Source organism: Phascolarctos cinereus, unplaced genomic scaffold (genome assembly GCF_003287225.1).
Source record: "Phascolarctos cinereus isolate Bilbo 61053 unplaced genomic scaffold, phaCin_HiC Scaffold_5;HRSCAF=322, whole genome shotgun sequence".
NCBI classification, from domain to species: domain Eukaryota; kingdom Metazoa; phylum Chordata; class Mammalia; order Diprotodontia; family Phascolarctidae; genus Phascolarctos; species Phascolarctos cinereus.
The window spans coordinates 125,066,295-125,093,483 of NW_027555958.1; the positions used below are offsets into that span (position 1 = coordinate 125,066,295).

Genomic DNA, 27,189 nt, shown 5'->3' on the forward strand with positions numbered 1-27,189 from the left:
AAAAAAAAAAGATAAAATTCATTTTCAAAATTAACATTACACAAAGGTGCATGACAAGCCATGAAAGAACAGAAAGTGTTCACTACGCGCCTACTATATGCCAGACACTAAGCTAAGCGCTGGGGACATAAAGAAATGGGCAAACACTTTCCCACTGCCTAAAACAGAATGGAAACTATTCAGTGAGAGACTGAAGGTGGGAGTCGAGGTGGAGGATCCTAAATGAGCCCAGACAGGGGGGACTGCAGAGCAGGCGAACTGGTTAGGAAGGAGGAGACTGGCGGGGGCGGGGCCTCCTCGTTCGTGATTGGCCGGGAGCCTCCGGAAGTGCCCTGTCGTTGGCTCGCGCGTCCGCCCGGCGTTTCCGGGAGGGAGCGAGCCGGGCGTCCCCTGGGCGCCGCGCTGGGTACCTGGCTGTGCGGGGCGTCGCCCAGCGTTCGGCACCCAGCTCGCGGCGCCCACGTTCGAGCCGGGCGTCCCTGGGCGGCCGCGGAGCCCGAGCCGCGATCAGAGGAGGAGGAGGGCTGCGGGCCCTGCCCCGGCCCCGCCGCCCCGGCCGCCGCCATGGTGCAGATGGAGACGCAGCTGCAGAGCATTTTCGAGGAGGTCGTGGTGAGTCCGGAGCCGGTGCTGACCGGCCGCAGTGTCCGAGCTCGCCGTGGGAAGGGCGGGGAGGAGGGAGATTCCTTCCCTTGCTTTGGCGCAGAGCCGGAGAATCTGGGCTTCTGTCCTGACGTTCCAAAAGCATTGATTAAACGCCTGCTGTGTGCCGGGCCATGGGCTGAGCGCTGGGGACACAAAGAAAAGAAAAACCAGGCCCGGCCGTCACGGGACCCACAATCTCACGGGGCAGACAACCCGCAAACGACATAAGCAAGCTATCGTGGTCGAATAGAAGGGAAACTCTGAGGGGGGATGCGCTGGATTCTTGCAGAAGGTAGAATTTGAGCTGAGTCTTGAAGAAAATGAGGAGGCCAAAAGGAGAAGGGAGAGCACGCCAGGCACGGGGACAGCCAGGGCAAAGGCACGGAGTCTGGAGATAGACTGTCCTGTGCTAGAAGCAGCAAGAAATCCAGTGTCTCTGACCTGTAGAATGCACAGAGAGAAGCAGAGTATAAGAAGATTGGAAAGGGAAAGGGGCAGGATTGTGAAGGGCTTTAACATGCCAAGCAAAATATTTTATGTTTGATCCGACACCTCTAGGTGGGAGTAAGATTCATCATGCCAAACTAAATAACTGCAGCTCATTTTAATGTTTTCAAAATCCAACTAGTAACTTCCTCGTAGAACTGTGGAAGACCAAAGAGGCAAATTGCTTGGGAGCCCCAGGAGCTTGTTGAGTAGAGAGATGACAGGGTCAGACCTGTTTCTTTGTGTCTAGAACTGAGCACAGTACTCCAAATATGAAGTTTGAGGACAGTTCGTGGGGTGTTTCGCCTCTTATTGGAAAGCTTAGGTCTTTCTTAATGCAATCCAAAATCCCATGAGCTGTAGACTCATCATATTGAGCTCACTTAGAATTTTTTGCAGGACAAAAGTTGGGGCAGCTCCAACTGATGCTGTGATCAGCTGAGGGGTCAGCCTGATGACGAGAAGACCTGGGGGAAGATCTTTCATCTATCATCTACCTTCATGCCAGTTCATGTGCAGTTGCAGCCTTCTGCCAAGGGCACTCTGAGCCAAGATTTCTGAGCCTCAGTGGGAGCTTTTGCTCACTTCTTTTGCTCAGAACACTTAGAGATGAGGTCTTTCCTTTGTGGGAGAAACCATATGCTGGAGCATGGCTGAGGAAGCAGATCCTTTGCCTGCCCACCAATCTCAGACACTACAGGTTCCCTCATACCTTAGATGGTCTCCTTCCCCTCTGCCACTTCAGAGCTCCTCAAGTGCCACCTTCTACATAAGGCCTTGCCTGTTCTTTCAGCTATTAGTGTTAATCCCCCAAATTACCTTGTGTTTGTGCACATTTTTCATATATTCATAGGATCATAAGGTGAGAAGGGACTTTAGAGGCATCTAACCCTAAGTCTCTTATTTTGTAGATAAGAAACTGAGGCCCACCAAGCTTAAGGGACTTGCCTTAGGTCACCAGGCTATTTCCTCTGATAGAGTGTAAGCAAATTGAGAACAGGGACTGTTTCTTTTATTTCTTTGTATGCATGGTACTTGGCACCTAATGCAATAGGTGCTTAATAAATCTTGTTGATCAGTTGATTATTTATTCACTCTAAGCTAATTTTAGTCCTTTATTTTGAAAAAGGTTCAATTTGACTAAAACTGACAGAAGTTAAGTAGTTTATTGAAGGTCACACAACAAATAAAAGTATGAGAGCCCAGACAAATTGGGAATATGTTTAAATCCTTTAAAATTTGATGGAGGTTTTTGCTTATTCATTTTACAGAAAACAGAAATCATAGAAGAAGCATTTCCAGGGTAAGTAATATGCAAGATAAAAATCCTTTTGTGGAGTATCCTTTTTTTTTTCTTTCCTTCTCTAGTTTTATGTCACCCTGGATATACTTTAATCAACATCATATTTGGTAGATAATGAAGGCCCTGTGTAGGGGCTGCTGTTAATTATGATGGTGACCATTTGTTGCAGTTGGTGTCAGATGATAACAGTATTTTCTTTCTTTAGCATGTTTATGGATACACCAGAAGATGAAAAAACAAAACTTATCAGCTGCTTGGGAGCTTTCAGACAGTTTTGGGGTAGCCTTTCTCAGGTGAGCACTAAAGTTTAAATAATAGCATCTTATATGTAGTATTGTGATTTTAAAATATTTGTACACATGCTAATCATATTTGATCCTTATAAGCCCTATGAGGTCATTAGGACAAGGATTTTCTTTTCAAACTTCATCTGGCAGATGAGAAAACAGTATGTATATAATTACTTGGTTTAGATAAGGAAACCAGGACTAAAACTCCTATACATTTCATTATATTGATGTAATATAAGCAGCCTTCCGTATTGTTTTTAAAGATTCAAGAAATGGGGATTCTGTAGCCTATTCCTGTGTTTAACCATGTTTTGGTGGTGGTGGGTAGGAGTAAGATTCATTATGTCAAACTAAACAACATTTTAATGTCTTCAGAATCCATACAGTAGCTTTCCTATAAAACTTTGGAAGACCAAAAAGTCAGTTTATAATTTTCAACATATGAGCCAAGCATCCTTTTCATTCCCTTGCATTCAGAAACAGCAGGAGTTCAACAGTACCCTAAGTAAGAATTTTTGTGCCTGGAAATACAAAAGATAGTAAAGATGCTTTCAGTTGGGAAATAAGGGAAGACAGGAACACTGATGGAAGTAGAGTCAGGAGTTCGCTCTTTTTGGATTATCTGTAGAATCATATCCATGTTAAAGGTAGGAGGCTTGACTTCTACTCCTAGCTTTGCCGTGGATTAGCTTCGTGACCTTGGGTGAATCACTTGCCCCCTCTCTGAACCTCAGTTTTATCATCTGTAAAATAACAGGGTTGGACTAGATAAGGATTTCTTATCTTGGACTCTGTGAACTTGTTTTTGAAAAAAAAATTTTGATATGGTTTTCTTTGTAAACTTATGTATTTAAATTATTTTTAGGCGTTTAAAAACATTATTGGGAGAAGAGGGTTCTGTGGCCTTGACCAGACTGCCAAAGGGGTTCATGACACAAAGTTAAGACTTTAAGACCTGGAATAGATGATTTCTAATATCCCTTTGTCACTCTAACATTCTCTGATCATCTAAACCTTACTTTCTTAGCCACTGACTTCCCCTGCTATATATGTGTGGGTATAAATTTAACTAATTTTCTCTCAATAAAAGCTTAGAAGTGATCATGGATTGTATTTATGAAAAAGAGAAAATAAAACAAGAATTAGCAAAGTTTATTGTGAGACAGAATATTATATGGGAAATAGTGACAAACCTAAGCTTTATTTCTTATACTTCCAAATGGCTAATAACTTGGGCAAGCCACTTGTTCTCTTTGTGCCTCAAGTTCCTTATCTGTAAAACTGGGGCAAACAAACTTCTTCCTGTCTACTTTCTTGTTAAAAGTATAACCAGCACATAGTGAAGGCTCTTCGTCCCAGACAGGACCAACTACAGAGGGCAACAGATTGATGCCACGGTTGTGAGAGCAGTGCGTATAGTTGTTATCCATACTTCATTTTCCAAGAGGACTGATGAGCACTGGTTATGTCTTGACTTGGGGCGCGAATTGGATTTAATTGAGGTGGAGTTGCACAGAGTTGTCAGCCTCACTCTCTCTTCTTGAGTCATCAAAGTCCAGTAGCAGGACAAAAGTCAAGACAACTGGTGATGGCTCAGGATGCAGTGGATGACCTTGGCATCTTCTCTTGTCTCTAAACACTCCACGATTCCTGCTTCAGCCACCTTCGTGGCTATTGGAATAAATACATGTTCTCATCTACCTGTTCCACTAGGGAAAGTCACATGCTTGGGGTGAACATTCCCCTAACTCACTTAGAGGTTTGAGGCCTGTCAGTTACCCTCAAATTAGTTTAGCCTGTCTGCCGAGATGGTTCACTGTATGCTACAGCTTCTTGGAGCTACAGGTGAGAATTGGGTGAAATAGACCCCAAAAGTGGATGAGCAGCCCTGAAAATGGTTCAGCAAGCACGCGTTACCGAAAGTGCTAATCCTCCCTGAACACCCTGTACACACCAGTACATATGGTACGCCACAAAAGAAGGTAACGCTAGAGCGATAGGAAGAAATATTTTTATTTACTATTATCCCTCCGCTAGGGTCTAGGGAAGTCAGAACTAAACATCTCCCCTTCCTACAATTTAACATGACTCCAAAAAACTAGTTGCTTTCCTCCCAAGCTAAAGCCAGGAGGGGATATCTAATTTTTTTTTTGGCTAGGCAGTCAGGTTAAGTGACTTGCCCAGGGTCACACAGCTAGTAAATGTCAAGTGTCTGAGGCAGGATTTGAGCTCAGGTCCTCCTGATTCCTAGGTCGGTGCCCCCTGGGATATCTGATCTTTAAAGGGTAGTGTGTTACCTCACCAACAAGTGGCAGGCTTGAGATAGAAGATGTAAGGTTGGGGGATGGGACAAGATCTGGCCCAGAAGACCTATTGAGCAGGGACATCCTGGTGCCTGCCTTTGGGATGGAATGTCAAGAATCCTCTTGTTATCAAGACAGTCCACTGAAATGCACAATTCCCACAGTGACATGCTCCCTTCTGCCAATACAGAGTTGAGACAAAACTATTCGACCTGGTCCATTTGTTGGGCATAGCTGGAACTAGAAATTGTGTATGTATGGAAGAGACAAGAATATGTCCCTCTTTGGGTGGGGAAAAACATGAGACTCAGGGAAATTATTTCATTTGAAGGGGAGGTGCTTACTGCCGTGGACCATCTGGTAGCTTCTAATCCAGTAAGTCATCTGTTAAGCACTTGCTCTGTGCCAAGCACTGTATTTAGTGCTAGGAAACAAAGGTCTAACAAAAACCAGCCACAAAAACTGAAGATTGTTGAAGCTACAAAACCTCCTCTTGTCTCTGTCCATTTCTGTAATAAAAATATCTGTTTCTGTATTTGAATTATAACTAGGGAAAGTTTAGCCAGACTGCTATCATGTCTTTTGCCCTACTTTCAAGTAGCAATTATCCTTCAAAATTATTCACCTCTTTCTTTTTTAAAGTTCCTAACATAAACTCCCAAAGAATTCCTCAAAGTAGCACATCTTGCAAAAAAGATCCTGGTATTTTGAAAAGAAAAAGGATAGTAGTGGTATGTGCATAACACTTCTCTTTGCCTTACTGGTCTCCAAGTATTTCTTTTCCTTTGCTAATTTACGACAGAGAAACTAGATGAAGACAGTCCCACAGACCATGAGAATATTTTCTAGCAATGTATTCATTTAATAACATTTAATAAGATATATGCAATTTTATCTCATGCTTTATTTCGATTAATTTATCTTTTTAATCCTTATACCTGAGTATTTCAGTTGCTTATGAACTAGTAGCAAATTATAACTGTAAACATTTGCATTCTTTTCCAGGAGTCCCACGAACAGTGCATCCAGTGGATTGTTCGGTTCATTCATAGCCAGCATAGCCCTAAGAGAATATCTTTTCTCTATGACTGCTTAGCAATGGCAGTGGAAACTGGTCTTCTTCCACCCAGGTCTGTCCAGTATTAAGAAAGAACAATCCAGGATGCCTTTGCCTACATTGACATTTATTATTGATGAGATTGTTAGCATAAGGCATTTGGGTGGGAAATTTTGATAAAACAAATATAGTGCTCCCTGCATGTTGGTAAAAGTAAACATCAGTTATTAGAGGAAAAACAACATGAAGAAAGCTTTCAGCTAGGTTCACAGTTCCTCAGTAATGACAAATCCTGGTTTCTTCATATAAAGTTCAACTTCACTGCTAGAAAACACTGCTAAGTAAAAACTGTAACTGTCTTATCCACATAAAGGACATCACTCTTAAATTTCCCTGTTACTTCAGTGATGCTGATCACTTTATGAGAGACCAACATTTGATTTCCAGGTGCCATCATTTTTGTGTTTGTGGAGCTTTATTTTGGTAAATTCCTAGAATTAAAATCTGTCTGGCTTTGCCCTTCATTGTGGGTATATTTTCTATCTGTAGGAGATTAGTGACAAAAGTCTACCTTGTAGCTTCTTATAACTTTTATCTCCTATTTAAAAACTTAATTTGCTTAGTGCTTAGTAATTAGTAAGTTTTAAATATATGTATATACATTTTACATTTATATGAGTATAAAGCATATTATAGACACTTTTGAACACCCATTCTCATATGATTAAGTTAAAGCACTTTGAAAAAAAAATTGCTAAGTTTTAAAATTTTTGTTAGTCTACCATTAAATTAGGGCCACTCACTGTAGCAGTTGGAATGAGAGCTCTTTGAATTCAAATAGGCTAAAATTGAGAGGAAAACTTCATCAGTTTCCCCCAGCTATTTCAGTTTCTTCATTTAGCAAATATCTCTCCAAAAATGTGATTATGTAGTAATCTAGTATCCACACTCCTGAGGGGAAAGCAAAGGAAGCTCAAGATTTACTCGTCTAAAAACAGGTTCTTTGAGGGAAGACGGTACATGTAGTTAGGCAAAAATATCTTTACACAGTACACATACACAGAAGAGATTGTGAAAATTGCAGATCAGACGTGACGAAATGAACAACAGTGGTCATAATAGGCCTGCGACATCCTTAGCCTTGCTTTGTGTTATACATGTCTTGTTTCTTAAATATATATTTCTGTCTCAAAACTTTTGCTTCTTTTCTGTAGGATGGTTTGTGAATCCCTGATAAATTCTGACAGTCTTGAATGGGAAAGAACACAACTTTGGGCATTGACATTTAAACTGGTTCGGAAAATAATTGGTGGTGTGGATTACAAGGTAGTATATTTTTATTTACTTGGAGTGATTTTTGCTTTTTAAAGTGATAAGCATTTTTAATATAGATACTTCATTTTTCACGGTGGAAGTATTCTCAGTGCCTTTAAAATTATGTACTTATTATAAGGCAGTTTATTTTCTAAATTCCTGAAGGGGGCTGTAAAGGATTGTTATATTTTAAAACTGAGCTCAAAAGTATATTCTGATTGGTGTGCCTGGTAAATTTTTTTCAGCTCATTATAGAGTACACAAGGCTGTAATGCCTTGTGTCTTTAATCTTATGAGCTACAACTCTCACAGTTCTGCGAAGGGATCTGGTTTTATACAGAAGAATCTATTCAACTGAGTTAACATTCTTATTTTTGTTAGTCGTTATATAAAAGTATATCCTAATACATACAGAGGCAAGTGTTTGAATGCTTTTTTTTATGTGAAAACAATTTTTTTAACATGTGTTTTTAAAACTTTGGGCTCTAAATTTTCTTCCTTCCTCCCTCCCCACCCACCCTCATTGAAAAGGCAAGCAGCTCAATACAGGTTATACATGTGTAGTCATGCAAAATACTTCCATAGTAGTCATATTGTGAAAAACTAAGTATATTTCCCTTCATCCTATTCCCCCCCATTTATTCTATTCTCTCTTTTGACCTTGTCCCTCCTTAGAAGTGTTTGCTTCTTATTACCCCCTCCCTCAATCTGCTGAATATATTTTTTGACAACCATCTTTATACTGTCAATCAGCCATCAAGCATTTATTCAGTGCTTTCTCTGTGCCAGACACTGTGATGGGCACTGGATGATACAAAGACAAAAGTGAAACAGTTCCTGCCCTTAAGGAACTTACATTGAGTTGGAGCAGAAAATAAGTCCTTAAAAGTAGGTAAAGAAAATATGCCAGGTGGGTTTTGGAGAAAGGCATTAGAAGCTCAGTAGATAGGAAAGGTTTAATGTGGAAGGTAGTATTTGAACTTAGTCCTAAAGGAAGCAAGATGTTCCAGGAGGTAGAAATAACAGGGGAATGTGTTCCAGGCCAGGGAGATAGCCAGTACAAAGGTCTGGAGACAGTAGCTGTTCTGTGTGAGTATTTGCAAAAAGGCCAATTTGGATAAAATGTAGAACATGGAAAGAAGAATGATGTAAAAAAGAAGAATGATGTAAAATAAAGTTGGAAAGCCTTATGGGGCCAGGCCATGATTAGGAAGGGCTTTAAATTCGAAAGGGATAAGTTCATACTTCATCCTTGAGGCAGTAAGAAGCTTCTGAAGTTTATTGGGTGGCAGAGTGACATGGTCAGACCTGTAGTTTAGGTAAATCACTTTGTCAGCTTTGTGGAAGGTGATTAATGATTGGATGTGGGGGGAAGATACATGAAGAACAAATACCAATTAAGAGGCTGTTCCAGTAGTCTGAGAATGAGGTGATGAGGGCTTGACCTGTGTTGGTCATGTGAGTAGAAAGAAGGGACAGAGAGAAAGGAAGGAATTTTTTAAATGTTTATGATGTGCCATGTTAAGTGACTTGCCTGGAGTCACACAGCTATTAAGTACCAAGTCAGATTTGAACTCAATCCTGACTCCAAGCCTGATGCTTTGTCACCTAGCTGGATGTGAATAAGTGGAAATAACAAAGCTTGACAATTGAATAGATATGTAGGGTGAGGGAAAATGAAAAGTCAGAGTTGATTTCAAGATTTCAAACCTAGATGACTTGAAGGATGGTGTTACCCTTTACAGAAATAGGAAGTTTGAAACTAACGTGTGTTTGAAGGAAAAATGTAATAAATTCTGACTTGGACATAGTTTGAGCTGCCTACAGGGCATCCTTTTTGAAATACCCAATTTTGGTGATGGAAGGCTAGAGCTCAGGAATAAAACTAGGGAACTAGATAAATAGTTCTGGGAGTGATTAGAATAGTGATTACAATTAAAACCATGTAAGCTGATTAGGTCCCCAAGTGAACAGTGTAGTGAAAAAAAGGCGGGGAGGCTCTAGGATAGAACCTTAGGGACCCTGGAAAAGTTTTTAGAAGAAAGGCCTTGCTTTAATGAGTTTGTATAGTTGGAGAAAGAAAACATAGGCTTGAATCATCCTGAGAACAATTATGGAGCAAATGAAAAAGCACAAGATATGATTAAAAATAAGAATCTAATGTTCTTTTGACTTGTTTATTCCAATTTTTCTAAGAGTATTTTCTATCCTCAGGCAATTAGAGGAAAAGGGTAAATAGAGAAGGATAGGGTTTCAGTACAGGTAAATTTTGAGCTGTATTTTGTACCAGATCGTTGGTCATTTACTACGTGCCTGGCAAATCATGGGCAAGGAATGGATATGAATTGAAAGAAAAGGAAACATCTCACATGAGGAGAATAGAGTTAAGCAAAAGCAATAAAGAAGAAACTAGAATCAGTTTAGAATTGGAATAGAGGACAAGAAATAAATTGATTGTTGAATAGTGAAAAGGATTACTGATGGAGGAGTGCAGGATAGTTTGTTATCTATTCTTGAAACTTTTCAGCCATGTTCAAATACGTTGCATCTTTTTGATAAAATTTTTGTAGAAAATGATTTTTTTTCTTTTAGGCGCTTTAAAAATTTTTATTCTCTGCAACATTATCAAATCAGCAACCTAGGCCTTTTTAAGTAGATTGAACTTAAAATATAACCCTGAGTTGCAAAGTTTGGCCTGGATCTAGAAATTCAGAGTAGTTAATGTTAGGTATGTATATTGTAAGGCATGAAGATATCTGTCTTTTCTTTCTTTCCTCTAAGTTATCTAAGTAGTTTGTTCTACTTAACAAATATTGGATTATTTTTGTTAAACTATAGATAACTTCTTGAATTTGAATAGACCATAGTTTAAAGCATTAATGTTTAACTGGGTTTAAAAAAAGTGGACCAAAAGGTAAAGTTTCTGATTCTGAAATTTTCTGTACTTTAAAAAAAAAAAAAGGTTGAGTCAGATTTCTTGGTTTTACTTGGTTTTTCTTTTTTCCTTATGTTTTCTTCTTCCAACCATAAGGGTGTACGCGATCTCTTAAAAGTGATTTTGGAGAAAATCTTAACAATACCGAATACAGTGAGCTCAGCTGTGGTACAGCAACTTCTAGCAGCAAAAGAGGTAACTTACATATGCACCTGAATTTTATTTCTAATTATCATTCCAAAGAACTCTTCCAGTCTATTCAGTCTACTAGTTTTCAGATTTCTGGGCTCCATGGATCATGGGAGTGAAAAAACCTTTTAGATCACTTTTCTGTATTCTTTTCACTTACCACCAAAGACAAAAAGGAGGGAGGGGAAAAACCTCATTAATACTAACAGAATTGCATTACTTTAAATTAATAAATAATTGTTGTTATGAAATCCAATGATTTATTTGATTTTTATTAAATATTATAAGAATATTTGGTAAAGACAGGTATAGCTTGGTATATTATTAATGACATATCAGGCCTAAGGACTTAGACTACCTTCATGGACTCTGTGCTGTGCAGACTAACACTTTAGAGATCAGTAATCTAGTCCTATCTCCCTCTACCTTCATCACTGACCCTGTTTTATTCTTTATTCATTTATTTTTACATTCTGAGACTGAGTGTCCGTCCCTGCCTTGTTCAGGCTGGAAGTACAGCAGCCATTCTGGGCCCTATTCCACTACTGAATCTCGTGGAATTTTTGACCTGCTCCACTTTACTATGGGTGGAAATTTGTTCTGCTTTAGGCTGCTTGCTGGTCCCCCTCCTCCTCGGAGCTCATCATATTGGTATGGGACTTATTTCAGACACCCAGTTGGTTTTAGCCCTTCTGCAACTGAGAACTTCCAAGTTCAAGCAATCCATCAACCTCAGCCTCCCCAGGAACAGGGAATACAGGTCTATGCCTCTATTCCCAGTCACTGGCCTTATTTTAAAGGCTTTCCCTAGCAGGAAATCAACCTGTCAGCAACCTACTCCAGCATTTTAATAATCCTCATTATGTGGAAACTGCTTCTTTATACTTAAACTAAATTCCTCATGCACAAATTAATCTCTAATGTTCCTAGTTATACCTCTTAAAATCACTGACAGTGATTTGACAGTGAAAATTCTGTCAAAGAATATTTGTTTTGGCTTGAATTAAATTTGTATCTTGTCATCACAGGTTATAGCTTATATTTTGGAACGAAATGCCTGTTTACTACCAGCCTATTTTGCAGTTACAGAGATCAGAAAATTATATCCTGAGGGGAAACTTCCACACTGGGTGAGTTTTGTCAATTCATGGTTAGGTTTTAGCAGCTAATTGTGATATTGCCATACTAATTTGGATAGACTGAGTATTTGCCATAAATATACTATTTTGCAATACTTCCCCCCCACCCCAAACTTTTTCTTCTCATGACCATAGAGGATGGAAAATTAATTTGTTCATTGATTTTGAGAGTTTTATTTGCCACAAAGTAAACTGTACATATTTTTAAAAATCAAATAGAGATGTAGCATGTAGTTAGAGAACCAGCTTCCAAACCAGGAAAAATTGAGTTAAAAACTTTCTACTGACATGTACTATCTTTGTGACCCTGAGCCCTAACAATGACATTACAAGGTCTCATCCCTATCCTTATACATGTGGCTATGTACTTGACTAAATTCAGAAAAGCATAAAGTGACAAATTTTTTAAGTAAATACTCTTTGAGATTGAACCTTGTATGCCAAATCTGCCTTGCTTTTATCTTCTTTTTAAGTTATTAGGCAACCTTGTGTCAGACTTTGTGGATACCTTCAGGCCCACAGCAAGAATAAACTCCATTTGTGGTAAGATTAAATTAAAAGGTAAAAAATGTTAATATCTACATTAGTTTCCAAATTTATTGTGTAGCTTTTGAATTGCAGCAGAAGGAACATCTATTTCTCTGTAAGCATTTGGTTTTTGATGGTGACTTTTTAGCATCTTTGAGAGCATAAAAGCATTGATTTAATATAAGGTATATCTTGGATTGTAAGGAGTACTGTTTTGTTTTGGAGTGAGAGGAAGAGAAGGAAGAGGACACCTCTTTAGATTGGGTCTTTCTTATTAGCTTCAGTTTAAAGGCACTTTAGAAGATTTTGTTTTTGGTGACATGGAGAAACAAGTTTGTTAATAAGACTTCCAGAGAATCCCAAAGCATGGAGAAGTTCCTGGGAGGCTGCCAACCCACTCTAAGTCCAACTTGTACCAGTTCTTTGACTCTTCTGATTTGACATGGTCTGTTAGATGTCTTATGTAGTCTCAAAGAACTTAACATGTGGTTTTCCAGTTTGTCTGTACTTATATACACTTCGAGACATTCTTACGCATCACATTTCCTTCAGAAATGGCTTTAGCTCTTCAAGTATAGGCCAGTGGTTTTCCAAATGTCCAGTATGTACAGAAATGACATGCCTTCTTAGACCTTATGACCCAGGGACTTACAAGTATTTACCAGGATGCATGCAAAGGAGGGCTGAAATGTCAGTGATAATACTTCTTCTATTCCAACATGGGTCTCATTTTTTCCTCCATTCATAAAGGTAGAGAGCTAGAGTAGTAGAAAGGCAGTAAGTGTAAATTGACAGGTGAAAGGATGATTCTCCACATTTGAACACAGATTGCTTTTTTTTTCTATTTATTTCCTTCTACTATGTCCTTAGCTTGACTTCCTGCCTCCTTCCCTCCATCCCTGCTCTCTCTTTCCCTCAATCATCATTTGGTAGACAATATCTACTATGGGAAATGGATTGACAATGAAGAGAGGTTTAGTGAAATTATGATGATTAATGGTAATAATAATATCAGTAATAGTTACATTAATGTATTATGTATTGTGTCATTTGATCATTATAGCCTAGTGAGATAAGTAGCACTATTATTTTTCTCATTTTCAGATGAGGAAGATATCTGGTGACAGCTAGGCAGGTCTTCTGTCTCTCAGTCCTGTCCTTTTCTCACGATTCTTCACTGATACCAGTTTCATATCAATAAACTATCTGTTATTTCTGTACATACAGGATTTTCTTAGAAAAGTTAATAGTTGGGCAGACATCGTCAACATCATCATCATAACATTACGGATGTAGAGCTAGGGGGCCTGGGAGGTCATGTAGTCCAACTCCCTCACTTTATACATGAGGAAACTAAAGTCCAAACAAGTGAAGTAACATGCTGGAGGTCACACGATGAAGTGTCAGAATCAGGACTAAAGCCTGGTCCCCAAAACCCAACTACAGTTCCAGATACCCCAGTGAATTGTGATCACTTTTGGCGCAAAGATAGCCTCTGATGCTTGAGCTTGTATGACCTCTTAGGAGGACTTGTCTTAGAAGAGTATTCTGTTCTTTACATGCGAAATCATGAAGACCTAACTGTATGTATGTTAATAGTTTTTAAGAATGTGTAAGGCAGCTGTCATTGTTTTTGGTTTGGGAAATGTGTAATATTTAAAAATTGAAATTTAAAACTAATTTGGTATGACCTTAGAGTAATTGTTCATTTTGGAAGAGAAAAAAAATTTTTTAATTTCCATTTACTTTTTTCTTTTTTTTTTTCTTTTTGTATTTGGTCAGTCCACAAGCATTTATTAAACAGTTACTATGTGTCAGGATGTGCTGAGAGCTGGCAGTACAAACATTAGCAAAAAGATAGTCTGTACACTCATGCTGCTTACGTTCTTTTTAAAAAATTTTTTATTTATTTTTAATTTGTGAAATAAAACAAGCATTTCTGTAACATAGTATAATTTTTAAAATGATTGTACATGGGGCAGCTAGGTGGTGCAGTGGATAGAGCACCGGCCCTGGAGTCAGGAGTACCTGAGTGCAAATCTAGCCTCAAGACATGTAACACTCACTAGCTGTGTGACCCTAGGCAAGTCACTTAACCCCATTGCCTAGCCAAAAAAAATAAATGATTGTACATGAAACTGCAAGTCTGTTATGTCCAACTTGCTTATTCCTTTTAAATATATAATAGTTATCATGTAAATTTTTTTTCCTCTCTACCTCCGCGTGGATGGCTACCATTTAGACACAGATGTGTGTATATATGCAAAATTCTATACATGCTTTTTTTTTAAGGCAATTGGGGTTAAGTGACTTGCCCAGGGTCACACAGCTAGTGAGTGTCAAGTGTTTGGTCTGAGGCTGGATTTGAACTCAGGTCCTCCTGACTTCAAGGCCAGTGCTCTATCTACTGTGCCACCTAGCTGCCCTACATATTTCTTTTCATCAGTTCTTTCTCAATGCAGATAGCATCTTCCTTCATATATCCTTTGTAGTTAATTTGGGTATTTATAATAGAATCACTTATTTACTCAGTTTTTCTTAAAATAATATTGCTGTTACTTTAATGCAATGTTCCTTGGTTTTGCTCATTTCATTCTTCATTATTTCATGCAACTCTGTCCATGTTTTTTTTTTAAGATCATTGAGCTCATTTTTTGTTATTATTAAATTTTATTTTTCACTTATGGAATAAAATAAGAATTTCCATAACAGTACAATAAAAACGATGATTGCACATGAAATTGTAAATCTACTATGCATAACTTGCTATTTCTTTCAAATATACAACAAAATTATCGCATAAATTTCTTTCTTTTCCCTCCCCTTCCTCCCCCCTGCCCTAGAGATGGCTACCAAATAGGTATATGTATGTAAAATTATTTTATACGTACTTCTGTATATCAGTTCTTTCTCTGGATGCAGACAGTGTCTTTCTTCATATGGCCTTTATATAGTTAATTTGGGTATTATTTCATCAGCTCATCGTTTCTTATAGCATATATAATTTAGCATTCTATCACTTTGTTTCTTTGGGTGAATTGGCTTTTTTATTTCCTGTGTGGAAAATAATTTATAACAGAAGCATTGTCATCTAAACTGTCTTCCAGACCTTTTTACACACAGAAGAATAGAACACAATCAGAATTTTTTCTGTTTATTTTTTATTATGAGGCTCTTTGATTCTGAGTGTTCTGACTTTTTGTAGCTTCTATGTGCTTGAATAGTTCAGTTCTTGAAATTCCTTCCTCATCCTTTATTTGACATGCTGTTTTTCTTTCATCAAGTAAGGCAAAATCCCTATTGTATCTGCCTGAAAATCTGAAACAAAGGGTAATAGCAGTCAAGGAATATGACTGTAGAATATTCCCACAACTTCTCTTAAAAGGTTTTATATGATGATTTTCAAGAAAATAAGTTGTAATTTAAGGTTAAAATAACAAGATTCAATTTTGTGGCATTCAGAGGTGAGGCACCATGCGTTTGCCAAGCATTGCATTTACTCACATGCATTTTATGTAATACATGCAGGGCGCTGTAGTCTCCTGCCAGTGGTAAATAACTCTGGTGCCATATGTAATTCCTGGAAATTGGATCCTACAACTCTTCGCTTTCCTTTGAAAGGCCTTTTACCATATGATAAGGTAAGGTACGTTGTTACCATAAGAAATTGAATTTAATCCAACTTTTGGTCCATCCAGTAATCTTTAATCATAAGACATGTTCTGTATAATTGGCATCTTTGTAGTCCCAGGCATTACATATATAGCTAAAGATAGTGATGAATCATAATCAGATTACTACATTGCTCAAAAGATATTCAAATTGTCTATGGTATTGCTGCCTTTATGCTAGAGGCCCTTTTCTGGCAGAGCATTTTCAGGTAATAGGCTAGTTTTCCTTCTGGGGGCCATTTAGGCACTCGAATAATAGGAACTGAGACAACTTCAGATAGTATCTTTAAAACTTTTCACGAGATGATCAAGAGTTTCAGTCATTCTGAATGAGAAAGGAACAGGGTCTTTCTTTTTTGTTTGTTTTTGTTTTTTGATGTCAGAGGCAAAAATCCATAAAAACAAATAAACTAATCATGTGGCTAGCAGTTCTGTAACTATAATACTATTAGAATCAGCATTTTTTCTTATTTTTAAACTGTTCTAGTGCAAAAAGTACAGAGATTGAGATACTTGCCCAAAATACACAGTTAAATTAAAATAGGTATCATCCTTCACAATCTGGTTTACTTTCTACTAAACATTGCTTACTCAAGAGTAATAAAAAATATCCCAAATTGTTAACCTTTTTTCAAATCATTTGAAGTTAAAACTGATTTTGATCTTGAAGCAACAATTTTCTTTATTTCTTAAAGGATCTGTTTGAACCTCAGACTGCTTTATTGAGATACGTATTGGAGCAACCTTATTCCAGAGACATGGTCTGCAATATGCTAGGTTTAAATAAGCAGGTACTGTACTATGCTGTAAACCTAGTAAATTCTGCATAGAGTCTGCACTATTCTTTTCTCTTTTCTTTGCTATAGCTAACTGAGCAAAACAGTTTAGGACTATTCAATGATTTTCTTTTTGATTTAAAATAATACTAGGTTTATTGAACACTATATTGTTCCTATCATTTATTATTGCTTTGGAAATGTTTAAATTGAAAAGTAGATATTTTGAAAGTTGATTTTTTTTGCATTGCTTTTTTTTCTATAAGGCCAGCCTCAAGTATACCTTTTGCCAGATAAGCCTACACATGACTTAATCCTAATAGTTTGTTCTTAATGGTTTTCATTCTGTTGTGGTATTGTGTTTTGTTTTGTTTTTTTTCCTATCATTTGGGTCTCTAGTTTTTGCAGCCTTATTTCCTTTGTCATTTTTCAGTATTGCATCATTGGAAAGTTGAATTTTCTTTCTTCCTTTTTCTTTTTTCAGTTATTTTGTTTGTTTTAAAGTAGCTTGACATGTGGGAGGGCTTGTTCTGACTTTGGGTTTCTTGAGGCTGGCCTCATAGTCACTGTTTTGTCTTTTCTTTTTTTCTTCCTTTATTTTTGTTCTGTCCTGTCTTGTCCTGCCCATCCTCCAATGCTCTAGACCTTGAACATTGCTCAGGTATGTTCACAACCTTACTGTTGTATTGTGACTAACGATACGCTGGCCGCTTTGTAGCCACTGATTCCATTTAGAGAATACGTGTATGGTCGGGGCTTGAAATTGGCAGGACCATGCTGAGACCAGGGCCACTAAAAAAATTTCTTCTTGGGGTGTGAGAGTTGTTTTTTATAGCTTTGGTTTTTGGTGTTTTTTTTTTTCCTTTTTGGTGTTTATTTTTTTTTCTTTTTTTTAAAAGACTACAATCATTACTCATTCAAGTCTGTCATTTTTTTGATGGACTATTTTCCCTTCCCACTCCATCTTGTTTTTCAAACTCCACGGCTGAGCTAAGGTTTTAGCTAGCCTAGTGGATAGATTTGTGGTGGCCTTCATCTTTCCTGACAATTGAAAAAGCCATACCCCAAAACAAAACATATCTTTCTGTTGCTTGTAATAGAGAAATGCTGTCTTTAAAGGCTTTTTTGGAAATATGGGGCTTTACTAAGAAAGGTGATATTCTTAGGTAGCCCCCACCTACTTGACCAATATTCTTCTGTGTCAGTCTTTGCCAGAAGTGTCCTCCTCCAAGAGTGAGCTCCTCTGAAATCAAAGCTGACTTGTCATGGGGGAAACACACGATGGCCTAACTGTATCAGCCAAACTCTTATACTGTCCCAAGTCTATTTCCAGGACTTTTCACCTTTGAAATTTTAAGGAAAATCGTGGTTCAAATTGTTTTTGTTTAAAAATTTTGAGCCCAACATATTAAAGTAGACCAGTTGAAAAACCTGCATTTTTTATTTTAAAAAGACATTATTGTCTAGGATATATAAAATAGCGTTGCTGTTTGCAATACTATAGTGAAGGTTGTGCCAGTGCTTCCATTTATAAAACCCTATTTTTAAGGACATATAGCTTGGCCATAAAACTTGCTCAGTGTTGAAACTTTGCATGCCAAACCTCACCCTAGTAGCAGTATCTTTTTTATTATTTTAATTTTTTTATTATTAGTAAAATTTTACCAAGTTTCCTCTGTTGGACAATCTTTTGTACACGTGCAACTAAAATGCTTTCACACTACAGTATATGATAGTTATCTGATGTATATTCCCGTTGAACACTTTCAACACTAAACCACTTAATAACTCTTATCAACTTTCCCTTGAACAGAGGTAAGTATTTATTGGACTTTAAAAACATCGTCAAATAATGCCTAAATCCCAGTTTTGTTTTGTTTTTTTGTGGTAGGCCTTAGTCACACTTCACCTCCTTTTTCACAGTTTCCTGGATCTTGTACATATGATACATTTGATAGTTAATCTGCATGGAATTTTCCTATAGTAAGTCACTTATACTAGCCTTTTCCTTTGGGGGAACAGCTTTTTTCAAACCGAAGTTGCCTGAAACAGTTCCAAAAATGTTGGTAAAACAAAGTATAGTCATGGGCTGATCATTTCAGTACCAAGTTTCAACCTAAAAAAATTTTATGACTAAGAAATAGTTCCATAAAAAATAAAGTTTATAATGGAAATGCTGACAGAACATTTACCACATCAGTCCTACTGTAGCATATGTATCATCAAAATTTTATATTTCATCAGTAATTGCTTTGTAGAAACGATGAGATTGAAGCAAACATGCTAATTTGATTTTTAATAGTATGTTTTTACCTGTTGGAAAGTAGAGTAGAAAATAAGGATGTACGCATTCCATGAATCAGGTGACTTAAAATATTTATTAGGTCAATTAGTGTCCTCTTTTAGCAATATAGTACTATACACTATACTGTACTTTCTTGTCCTTTCTCTGCTCTTACAAAAATATACCTAATGCTTAAATATCTTTCAAAGAGCTATCCTTTTTACATTTTCCAGTAGGAATTAGACTGTTTTTTTAAATAAAACATTCACACAATATCCTGAAGATCAGCGATGTTGACTTCAGTTAATAGCATCAAGTTGGAGGTCAGGACTTATGTAGGTTAAAGGATAATCTATACTAAATAGACCTACATAAACCAGATGCATTTCTGTTATTAGAAGTTTTAATAAAAGTAGCTCAGAATTATATGATTTGTGGTTTGCAAAGAGCTTCCTTCACAATACCGATGTAGTTAGTGTAAATATCTCTTATTATTGATCAGGAAATTGAGCCTTAGAGAGGCTAAGTGATTTCCCCTTGATTATAGAGCTAGTAAATACAAGAGAACAGTCTCCTCAAACCCAAGTTTTCAGACTCCCAGTCGTTTTCTGTGACACCACAGTACTTGAATTTATTATAGCATTTTCTAACAGTAGACAGTCCTTAACTACTCCCTGCAACAGTCATGAATAGCCACCAGGGAAGTACCATTTTGTTACGCCTAATGACTCATTAGACTGATTCTTTTCCTGATCAGAAAATAAAATATGGGAAACATGGTGGAGAAAGGGCTTTTGCCTTAACTTGGTATGTGGCTAGAATGTTGAATTGATTCCTAGCTTCAAAATTAATCTTGGGATTTTTTAAGGTCACTAATTTCCCGGAGTAAAGGGTTTTTTTTGCTTTTTTTATGTCATAATGAGAACATTGACAGGGTTAATATAATATGAAAATTGTCAGGTACCACATCTTAACGTAGAAGGAAGGCTACTCCTATAAGCTTCATATAATTAGTAATTTCAGTGAGTGATGAAAAATGCAAATGTATAAATATTTATGTTAATTTTTTATGACTTGATTTTCTAAGCTAAAGGTTTAAAACCAGATATCCTGAAATTTAAGCTGTTAAAAGTAGAAGTTAAAATGTTGAACCCTTAAATGGAAATACTAGTGTTAAAATCCACTTCAGTGTAAAGTATGTTAAAGTATTCAAGTATGTACTTTACTAAAATCTAGCTTTCAATGAAGGTGATTTAAGTTCCTTGATGGCATGGCATCTCCATGTTTAAGTCAAAGTGCTTTGCACATAGTAGACACTTAAATGTTTCACTTAAGTAAATATTTTTAAGCTTAAATATTACTAATTCCTCAGAAATTTAGAAATGACAAGCTCCAGAAATGAAATAAAAAGTAAGATGTCTTTTCAGTGAATATTCTAGAACTTGTCTTTAGCCTAGTGATAAATAACGTTAATTCAGAGATTTCCAAATGCTTAAGTAAGTGGTAATTTCTTGTACTTCTCAAGATTCTCTGCAGTGTAGCAAGATGATAAATATTAATATTCCTGTTTCATAGTGAAATTTGATGCCTAAATAGTGTTGTATTAGTTATACAGTGACGAATACATACAAAATTCAGTTCTTGATTTATGGTCTCTTGCTTAACGCATGTACTATATAGTTTGCTCTCTGTATGTGAAGTTTTATAGAATAACAAAACCAATGTACTTAAATTTTTTAGAAACATTTGCAGTCTGGACCAGTCATAGCTGGGAAATTTAAAGTTAATATTAATGAATATTCTTCTGTAAAGTATTAAGTTCTTAGGAAATCACAGGCACTTTGACCTCATCACAGAAAGTCTTTGGGTATTGGCTTGTTTTATTCTAGATTTCACTAGTTGGAAAACCATGTTGGCTTTCCCTTTGAATTTCCTAGTTTTCTCACTTTTAGAATCCTATTATTCACAGTAATAATGAACCTTTTGACTTTCCTCTTTAAATCATTCTACTGACCCTAACTATTTTACCACCACAACCCTTCTGAGAAATAGGTAGGTAAGTATTATCCTGATTTTTTTTTAACAGATCATAGATACTTAAAGAGTTCTAAATTTGACTCAGGATTTCAAAATAGATTTCCTTTAGTTTGTTCTTTGTTGATTGAAACAAGTTGATGGGGTGAACCATCATTGGGGAGGAGGAATAGATCACCAATTGGGTCAGTTTCTGCTCCATAAGAAAATAATTACTAGTGACAAATTCCTACTGGAAATTCTGGCTTTACTTCTTTTCACAAAATTTTCTGACTCTTTTATACTTGGAATGACTTCACTCTAAATTTGTGTTGTCTTGACACCCTTCTTGGATTGTTGGTGGTTAGCAGAACTAGTGAATTTCAAGCCCTGTACACAGTAGTTTTGCATGCTGAATTACAAAATAGTCTGTAGTGTTGTCTGTTGCACTTTGCTCTGCTTCATAATAATTAGTTTTGGAGGAAAAAGTACTGTATTTTCAATTGGTGGTGTTAATATTGCTATTTGTAAACCTGTAACGTGGTTGAACTGTGATCATGGCATTGTGTTTTCGGAGAGAACATTGAACAGCAGTTGATGCTTACTGTTTTGGTTAATTGTTCTGTTTTTGCATGCCTTAAAGTGCAGCTAGATTTGTAGCTTTACAAGTTTGAGCTGGCAAAAAGCATGCAAAAGAGGATATGCTGTTCATTGTATAGTATTCAAATTTGTCCCCATTTTTGTACTTTTCTCCTTAATCAAAGAAATCATCCCTTTTTCATGGCAAAAGGCAAATAATAGCATCTTTAAAATATAGGAAAAAAGCCTCTCTCCTTTAACAATTTTATTTACTAAAACAAGGCTGTCATGTCAACTGCCTGGCTACTAAGACACATAACTTGTTTGTTAAGAAAATGCAAGAACAACTAAAACAAATTTTGTGGATGCGTGGGTGTATTTTTTTAAGTAAGAATGTTTTCAAAACAACAATTTGAAAAAACAAAGCACAAATCTTTTTGCCTCTAGAAAGGGAAATTGCATTTTCATTTTTAGTTTTTAAGCTCAGTTCTTTTCTTTAAAAATAGTTTTTTTGCTTTGTTTTACAATTAAAGCTGCATTATGTTTGGGTTGTAAGAAGAAAGCAATACATTTAGCAATTTTCTGACCAAATTTTTGCTAAGGAGTTTTTTGAGGGGGAAGCAGAGGTGTGGCTAATTCAACATGTAAAAAACACCTTTTATTAAATTAATTAATTAAATTAGGTAATTTGTACAAAAAAACTTAGATTCTTTCTAAGTAAACCAGTGTATTCAAAGGTTTAAATAGAAAACAAAAGGCCTTTTAACTTTAGAGTAAGGCAAATGACTCACATTGTGCTTTACTAACCTATAGTGAACCATCCAAGGAAGGGCCTTTTTCTATGAATTCTGATTCTTCTGAATGACCGAGAGTTTCCAACTAATTTTGAACAAAAAGCATTTATCAAATTAAAATAAGTTTTTTGCTTGAGTTTAAATCAGAAATGCCATGGGAGGCTTGGTGGAAGGGTTGTAGAGCTTTTTTTTTTTTAGTAGAAGTTGTCTTCTGTGGCATAACATGGTGCAGCTTTAATAAACCAGCCTAACTCTAACTTCTTAAGTTCAGACTTCATTTCATGCTTCCCAGCCTCTTGTTTAATATTGTCTGTTACCTAATTACTTCTAAAGCTAACCAAGAGGCTTTTGGAATACTGTATCTAATCTCTGTCCTACAGCACAAACAGCGCTGTCCAGTGCTGGAGGACCAGTTGGTGGATCTGGTGGTTTATGCCATGGAACGTTCAGAGACTGAGGAGAAATTTGATGATGGGGGAACCAGTCAGCTTCTGTGGCAGCACCTCTCAAGCCAGCTCATTTTTTTTGTACTTTTCCAGTTTGCAAGTTTTCCTCATATGGTCTTATCTCTTCATCAAAAGGTATGTATTAGTCCTCTTTTTCAATAGGGACTATTGATTTTAGGACGTAGTTTTCTTGAAAAAAAAAAGGCTGTTGTAATTTCAGAGAGCAATGATGTAGTTTTAGTGTTGACAAATAGAAATCTTGAGACTAAATTTTGGCTCTATCATGATCTCTGGCAGATTGTTTAACTTTTTTCATTACACGATGAGGTGAGTTAAAATTGTGTCTCTCAGGTGATAAATAATAAAGCAAACTTTATCATTGTAACACCTATAATTTTTATTGTGAAATGCATTTGCTCCAGCAAAAATAACTGTTAGAGTAGATTTTTGTAAAATTCCATTACCAGAAAGTTGGCTGAGAAGAAGTCATCAGGCATCTGAGACACAGAAAGGGTAATCTGTATCATTGGAATGAATCAACAAACCACTGAAATCATGGACCTTTGAAGAATTGAAATACTTTGTAAATACTCAAGTTAGATCATGAGCTTTCTCGGTAGATGTTACATTCCTCAGATTCTGCAATCAAAATTCTTTTGTTTTGTACTGGAAGCTCCCATCAATGTTGATGAACCAAGAACTAATAATCTCTGCTTTCAAACTCTTTTGCAGTTAGCAGGGCGAGGTCTCATTAAAGGCAGAGACCATCTAATGTGGGTATTGCTACAGTTCATTTCTGGAAGTATTCAGAAAAATGCATTAGCTGATTTTCTCCCTGTTATGAAGCTCTTTGATCTTCTTTATCCAGAAAAAGAGGTAAGTTTGACCATTCAGTGGAAAACAGAATAATTGAATTTATATGAAAGGTACTGTATAAGGGAGATAGTATTATTCAGTGGAAAACAGAATAATTGAATTTATATGAAAGGTACCGTATAAGGGAGATAGTATTGCAGTAATGGAAAGAACACAGACTAGAGTCAGAATCCCAGGTCTTTTGACTTCCAGTTATCACTAGCTGTGTAACTCAGGGCTTTAGTTTTCTCATCTGTAAAATGAAGGGATGGACTACTCCATTTTCAAGGCCCCTTTACAGATAAGAAAACTAAAACATGAAGTGATTGTAACTTGCCCAAGATTATATAACTGGTTAATGATAGAGGGAATACTAAAATCTAGAATAACACGAATACTGGAATAACACCTAGTCCAGAGGAAATTTGGCCACTTATATCTTTTGACACAGTTAATCTTCAAATTCTCATAGTTCCTTTAAAAAAATTATTGATTTTTTTTGTTGTTTGAGTCATCAAAGTCATTTCCATATATATCAAGCACTTAAGTACTTACTTTGTGTTTAGGTGCTAGGCATGCAAAGACAAAAATGTAATGATCCTGCTCTCAAAGACTCCATTTTGGAGGTGAGGAATCATATGCAAGTATCAGTAAATACAATGTAATTTCGATGGGGTGGGGCCAGCACTAATGGCTGGGGGAATTAGGAAAAGTCTCAAGGAGATATATTAAAGGAAGCTGAGCTGAGATATCTTAAAGAAAAATAGGCAGAGGTGAGGAGAAGAGTGCCTTCCAAGCATGGGAGACAACCTTTGTAAATGCACAGAGATGGGAGATGGAATATCATTTATGAGGCAGCTTGTTGAACTGTAACATCCACAAAGGAGAATAATGTATAATGTGGAATAATGTATAATGTACCTGGAAAAGTAGTTAGGAGCCAGGTAGTAAAAGGTCTTAAATACTAACTAGAGAAGGGTTAAATGAATTGCCCAAGGTCACGTAGTTAAGTATCTGAGGCAGGCTTTGAACTGTCTTCAAGTCCATCATTCCATCCATTCTTGCACTTCCCTGTCCTAGAGGAAATAGGAAACCACTGAAGTTTATTGTATAGGGGAGGGACATGGTAGGACTTCTAAGATTTAGGAATATCAATTTGGCAGCTGTGTAATGGAGAGAGATTTGAGACTAATTAGATGACATTTGCAGTACAGTCCAGAGGTAATTAGGTCTTCGAACTAGGGTAGTACCTTATAAGTGAGGTGATGGCGATCTAAATGAGAGATGTTATGGAGGTAGAAGCAACAGGATTTGGCAACTGATCAGATATGTGGAATGAGGAAGAGTGAGATAGAGAAGTTAGGAAAAGGGATGGATTAGGTGGGGTGGGAGATGATTCTGTTTTGGATATGTCTAGATACCTATGGAACATACAATTAGAAGTGTTCAGTAGATATCTGGTGATGTGGGAGGAGCTCAGGAGAGCTAGAATTGATATGTAGATTTGAAAGTCACCTTTGTAGAAATGATAATCCATAAAAGTTGAAGTCGCTAAGAGAGTATAGGTAAAGAAGAAGAGAACAGAGAACACTCACAGTTAGGGGGACAGATTATAAATAATAAACCAGGAGTACTCTTGTATAACCAAGGGAGTTACTGTCCCGAAAACCCAGAGAAGAGAGAGTGTGCGGGGGGGGGGGGGGGGGGGGGGGGGGGGGGAGTCTACAGTGTAACATGTTGCTCACTTCACCTTCCATCAGTTCAAGCAAGACTTCCCATTTTTCTCTGAATTCCTCATGTTCTTTTCTTTTGGCATGATAGGAAACACTGGAAACAAAGTATATACCCATTGGTTGAAGAATGACTAAACACGTGATAATATTCTATTGTCATTCTATTTAAGAATATTCTGTGTTCAGCAGTTCTTCAATTGATTGGGTTCACACTTTGTTTCTAGTTTTTTCTATTGTTAAAAATGCTGCTGTGACTTTATATATATATATGACTTTTTCTGTCTGACCTCTGAGAGAGGCAAATATGATTGATAATAGAATCTCCAGGTCAGAGGAAATTAAGAAATATAATACCTTTTTCCATAATTAATAACTTTTCCCATAATTCCAAATTGTTTTTAGATATATACTCAGCAGTGCGAACTCTGGGTCAAAGGTTATGAACAGCTCAATACCTTTTCATATGATTATACAAATTGTTTTATAGAATGTTTGAATCAATTTGCAACTCCACAAATAGTATATTTATGAACTCCACATAACTCCTCCACACATCCTCTCCAACATTGACTATAGTTGTGAAGTGAAACTTCAGGGTTGTTTTGATTTGCATGTTTCTTATTAATGATTTGGAGCATTTTTTCATAGAGCTGTCAATAGTTTGTTGTTCATCTTTTGAGAATTATTCATATCTTTTAACCACACATTTATTTGGTGTTATTTTTGGTTATTTTTAATATTCTCTCCCTTTTCAAGTGACAGTTTGTTATTTGTGTGCATATTTTCTCCCTTTTCAGAGAATGGTGATTCCTTCTGGAAAGGAGCTGTTTTGTTGTCTTTATATCCCCAGAATATAGTACATGCTCTATATAATTGTATAATCTACACAAATACGTGCTTAATAAATGCTCCTTCTTTTGTTAAGTGAATTTAGGATTTTTGTCTTATAAGGGAAAACTCAAAAATGGGTTCCATCTCTGACTTACTGTGTCATTTAACCTCTCCAGACCTCTCAGTTTCCTTATATGGAAAGCAAGGGAGTTAGATTAGAATATTTCTGTGTCCTAGCCCTAGATCTATGATTCTCATTTGTAATGATACCTAGAACATATTGCTCCATTATTTTTGTAATACCATACAAATATGTTCTTTCTTAGTGTATTCCTGTGCCAGATATCAACAAACCTCAGTCAACCCATGCCTTTGCAATGACATGTATTTGGATACATCTAAACAGAAAAGCCCAAAATGACAATTCCAAACTACAGATTCCTATACCTCACTCCCTAAAACTTCACCATGAGTAAGTTGATAGCTTCATGTCATTGTTGATTTTTAAGTTAATATAGAAATTATGAAATTTGGGAGTAACTATTGAAACTGATTCTGTTTATGTGATACTATGTGTTATAGCTGAAGTTGAAAGACTGGCTAATGTCTGCAGCACAGAACTAAGAATCTTAATTAGAATGACAATAATGCTTATATCTTCAAAATTAATCATTTATAGCCTCATTAAAGTTATTAGTATTCATAAATAATGAAGATACTTCATAATTTCATGCATTACTACCTTTTTAATAACAAGGTTTAGGTAGCATGTTCTTGTAATGATATCTATAGTTAAAGTATAGTGTGTTATTTAAGATTACAAATAATAAATTGACTTATAATTCATGAATTTGTAAATTATTCCTTTCTGATACTAGTCTTAACATACTAGGCATATATACCCTGATTGATTCATTTAGCCAATATGCTGCTATTACTGATAACATCTTTAAAACATTATGTATATATGGAATGTATTCTTTATGTGTTCAGAAATAGCATTATATTCTGTATTGTT

The 27,189-nt window shown here is 36.5% G+C and overlaps 1 protein-coding gene across 4 annotated transcripts in view; it reads left to right on the top strand.

Moving 5' to 3' along the window:
- The first annotated feature begins 357 nt into the window (after positions 1 to 357).
- The window catches only part of MED23 (mediator complex subunit 23), a 57,024-nt gene continuing 30,192 nt past the window's right edge, over positions 358 to 27,189 (top strand). The window contains exons 1-15 of one of the 4 annotated variants that reach the window (XM_020987064.2): positions 358 to 612; positions 2,403 to 2,434; positions 2,640 to 2,727; positions 6,033 to 6,157; positions 7,299 to 7,410; positions 10,430 to 10,528; positions 11,551 to 11,652; positions 12,135 to 12,204; positions 15,718 to 15,830; positions 16,556 to 16,651; positions 17,280 to 17,297; positions 22,687 to 22,887; positions 23,485 to 23,628; positions 24,174 to 24,233; positions 26,498 to 26,643. In XM_020987064.2, coding sequence (XP_020842723.1) covers positions 565 to 612; positions 2,403 to 2,434; positions 2,640 to 2,727; positions 6,033 to 6,157; positions 7,299 to 7,410; positions 10,430 to 10,528; positions 11,551 to 11,652; positions 12,135 to 12,204; positions 15,718 to 15,830; positions 16,556 to 16,651; positions 17,280 to 17,297; positions 22,687 to 22,887; positions 23,485 to 23,628; positions 24,174 to 24,233; positions 26,498 to 26,643 — 1,454 coding nt within the window. In that variant the 5' untranslated portion in view covers positions 358 to 564. The remainder of the gene's footprint in view (positions 613 to 2,402; positions 2,435 to 2,639; positions 2,728 to 6,032; positions 6,158 to 7,298; positions 7,411 to 10,429; positions 10,529 to 11,550; positions 11,653 to 12,134; positions 12,205 to 15,717; positions 15,831 to 16,555; positions 16,652 to 17,279; positions 17,298 to 22,686; positions 22,888 to 23,484; positions 23,629 to 24,173; positions 24,234 to 26,497; positions 26,644 to 27,189) is intronic. The other 3 variants (XM_020987065.2, XM_020987066.1, XM_020987067.1) reach the window with 3 other exon arrangements.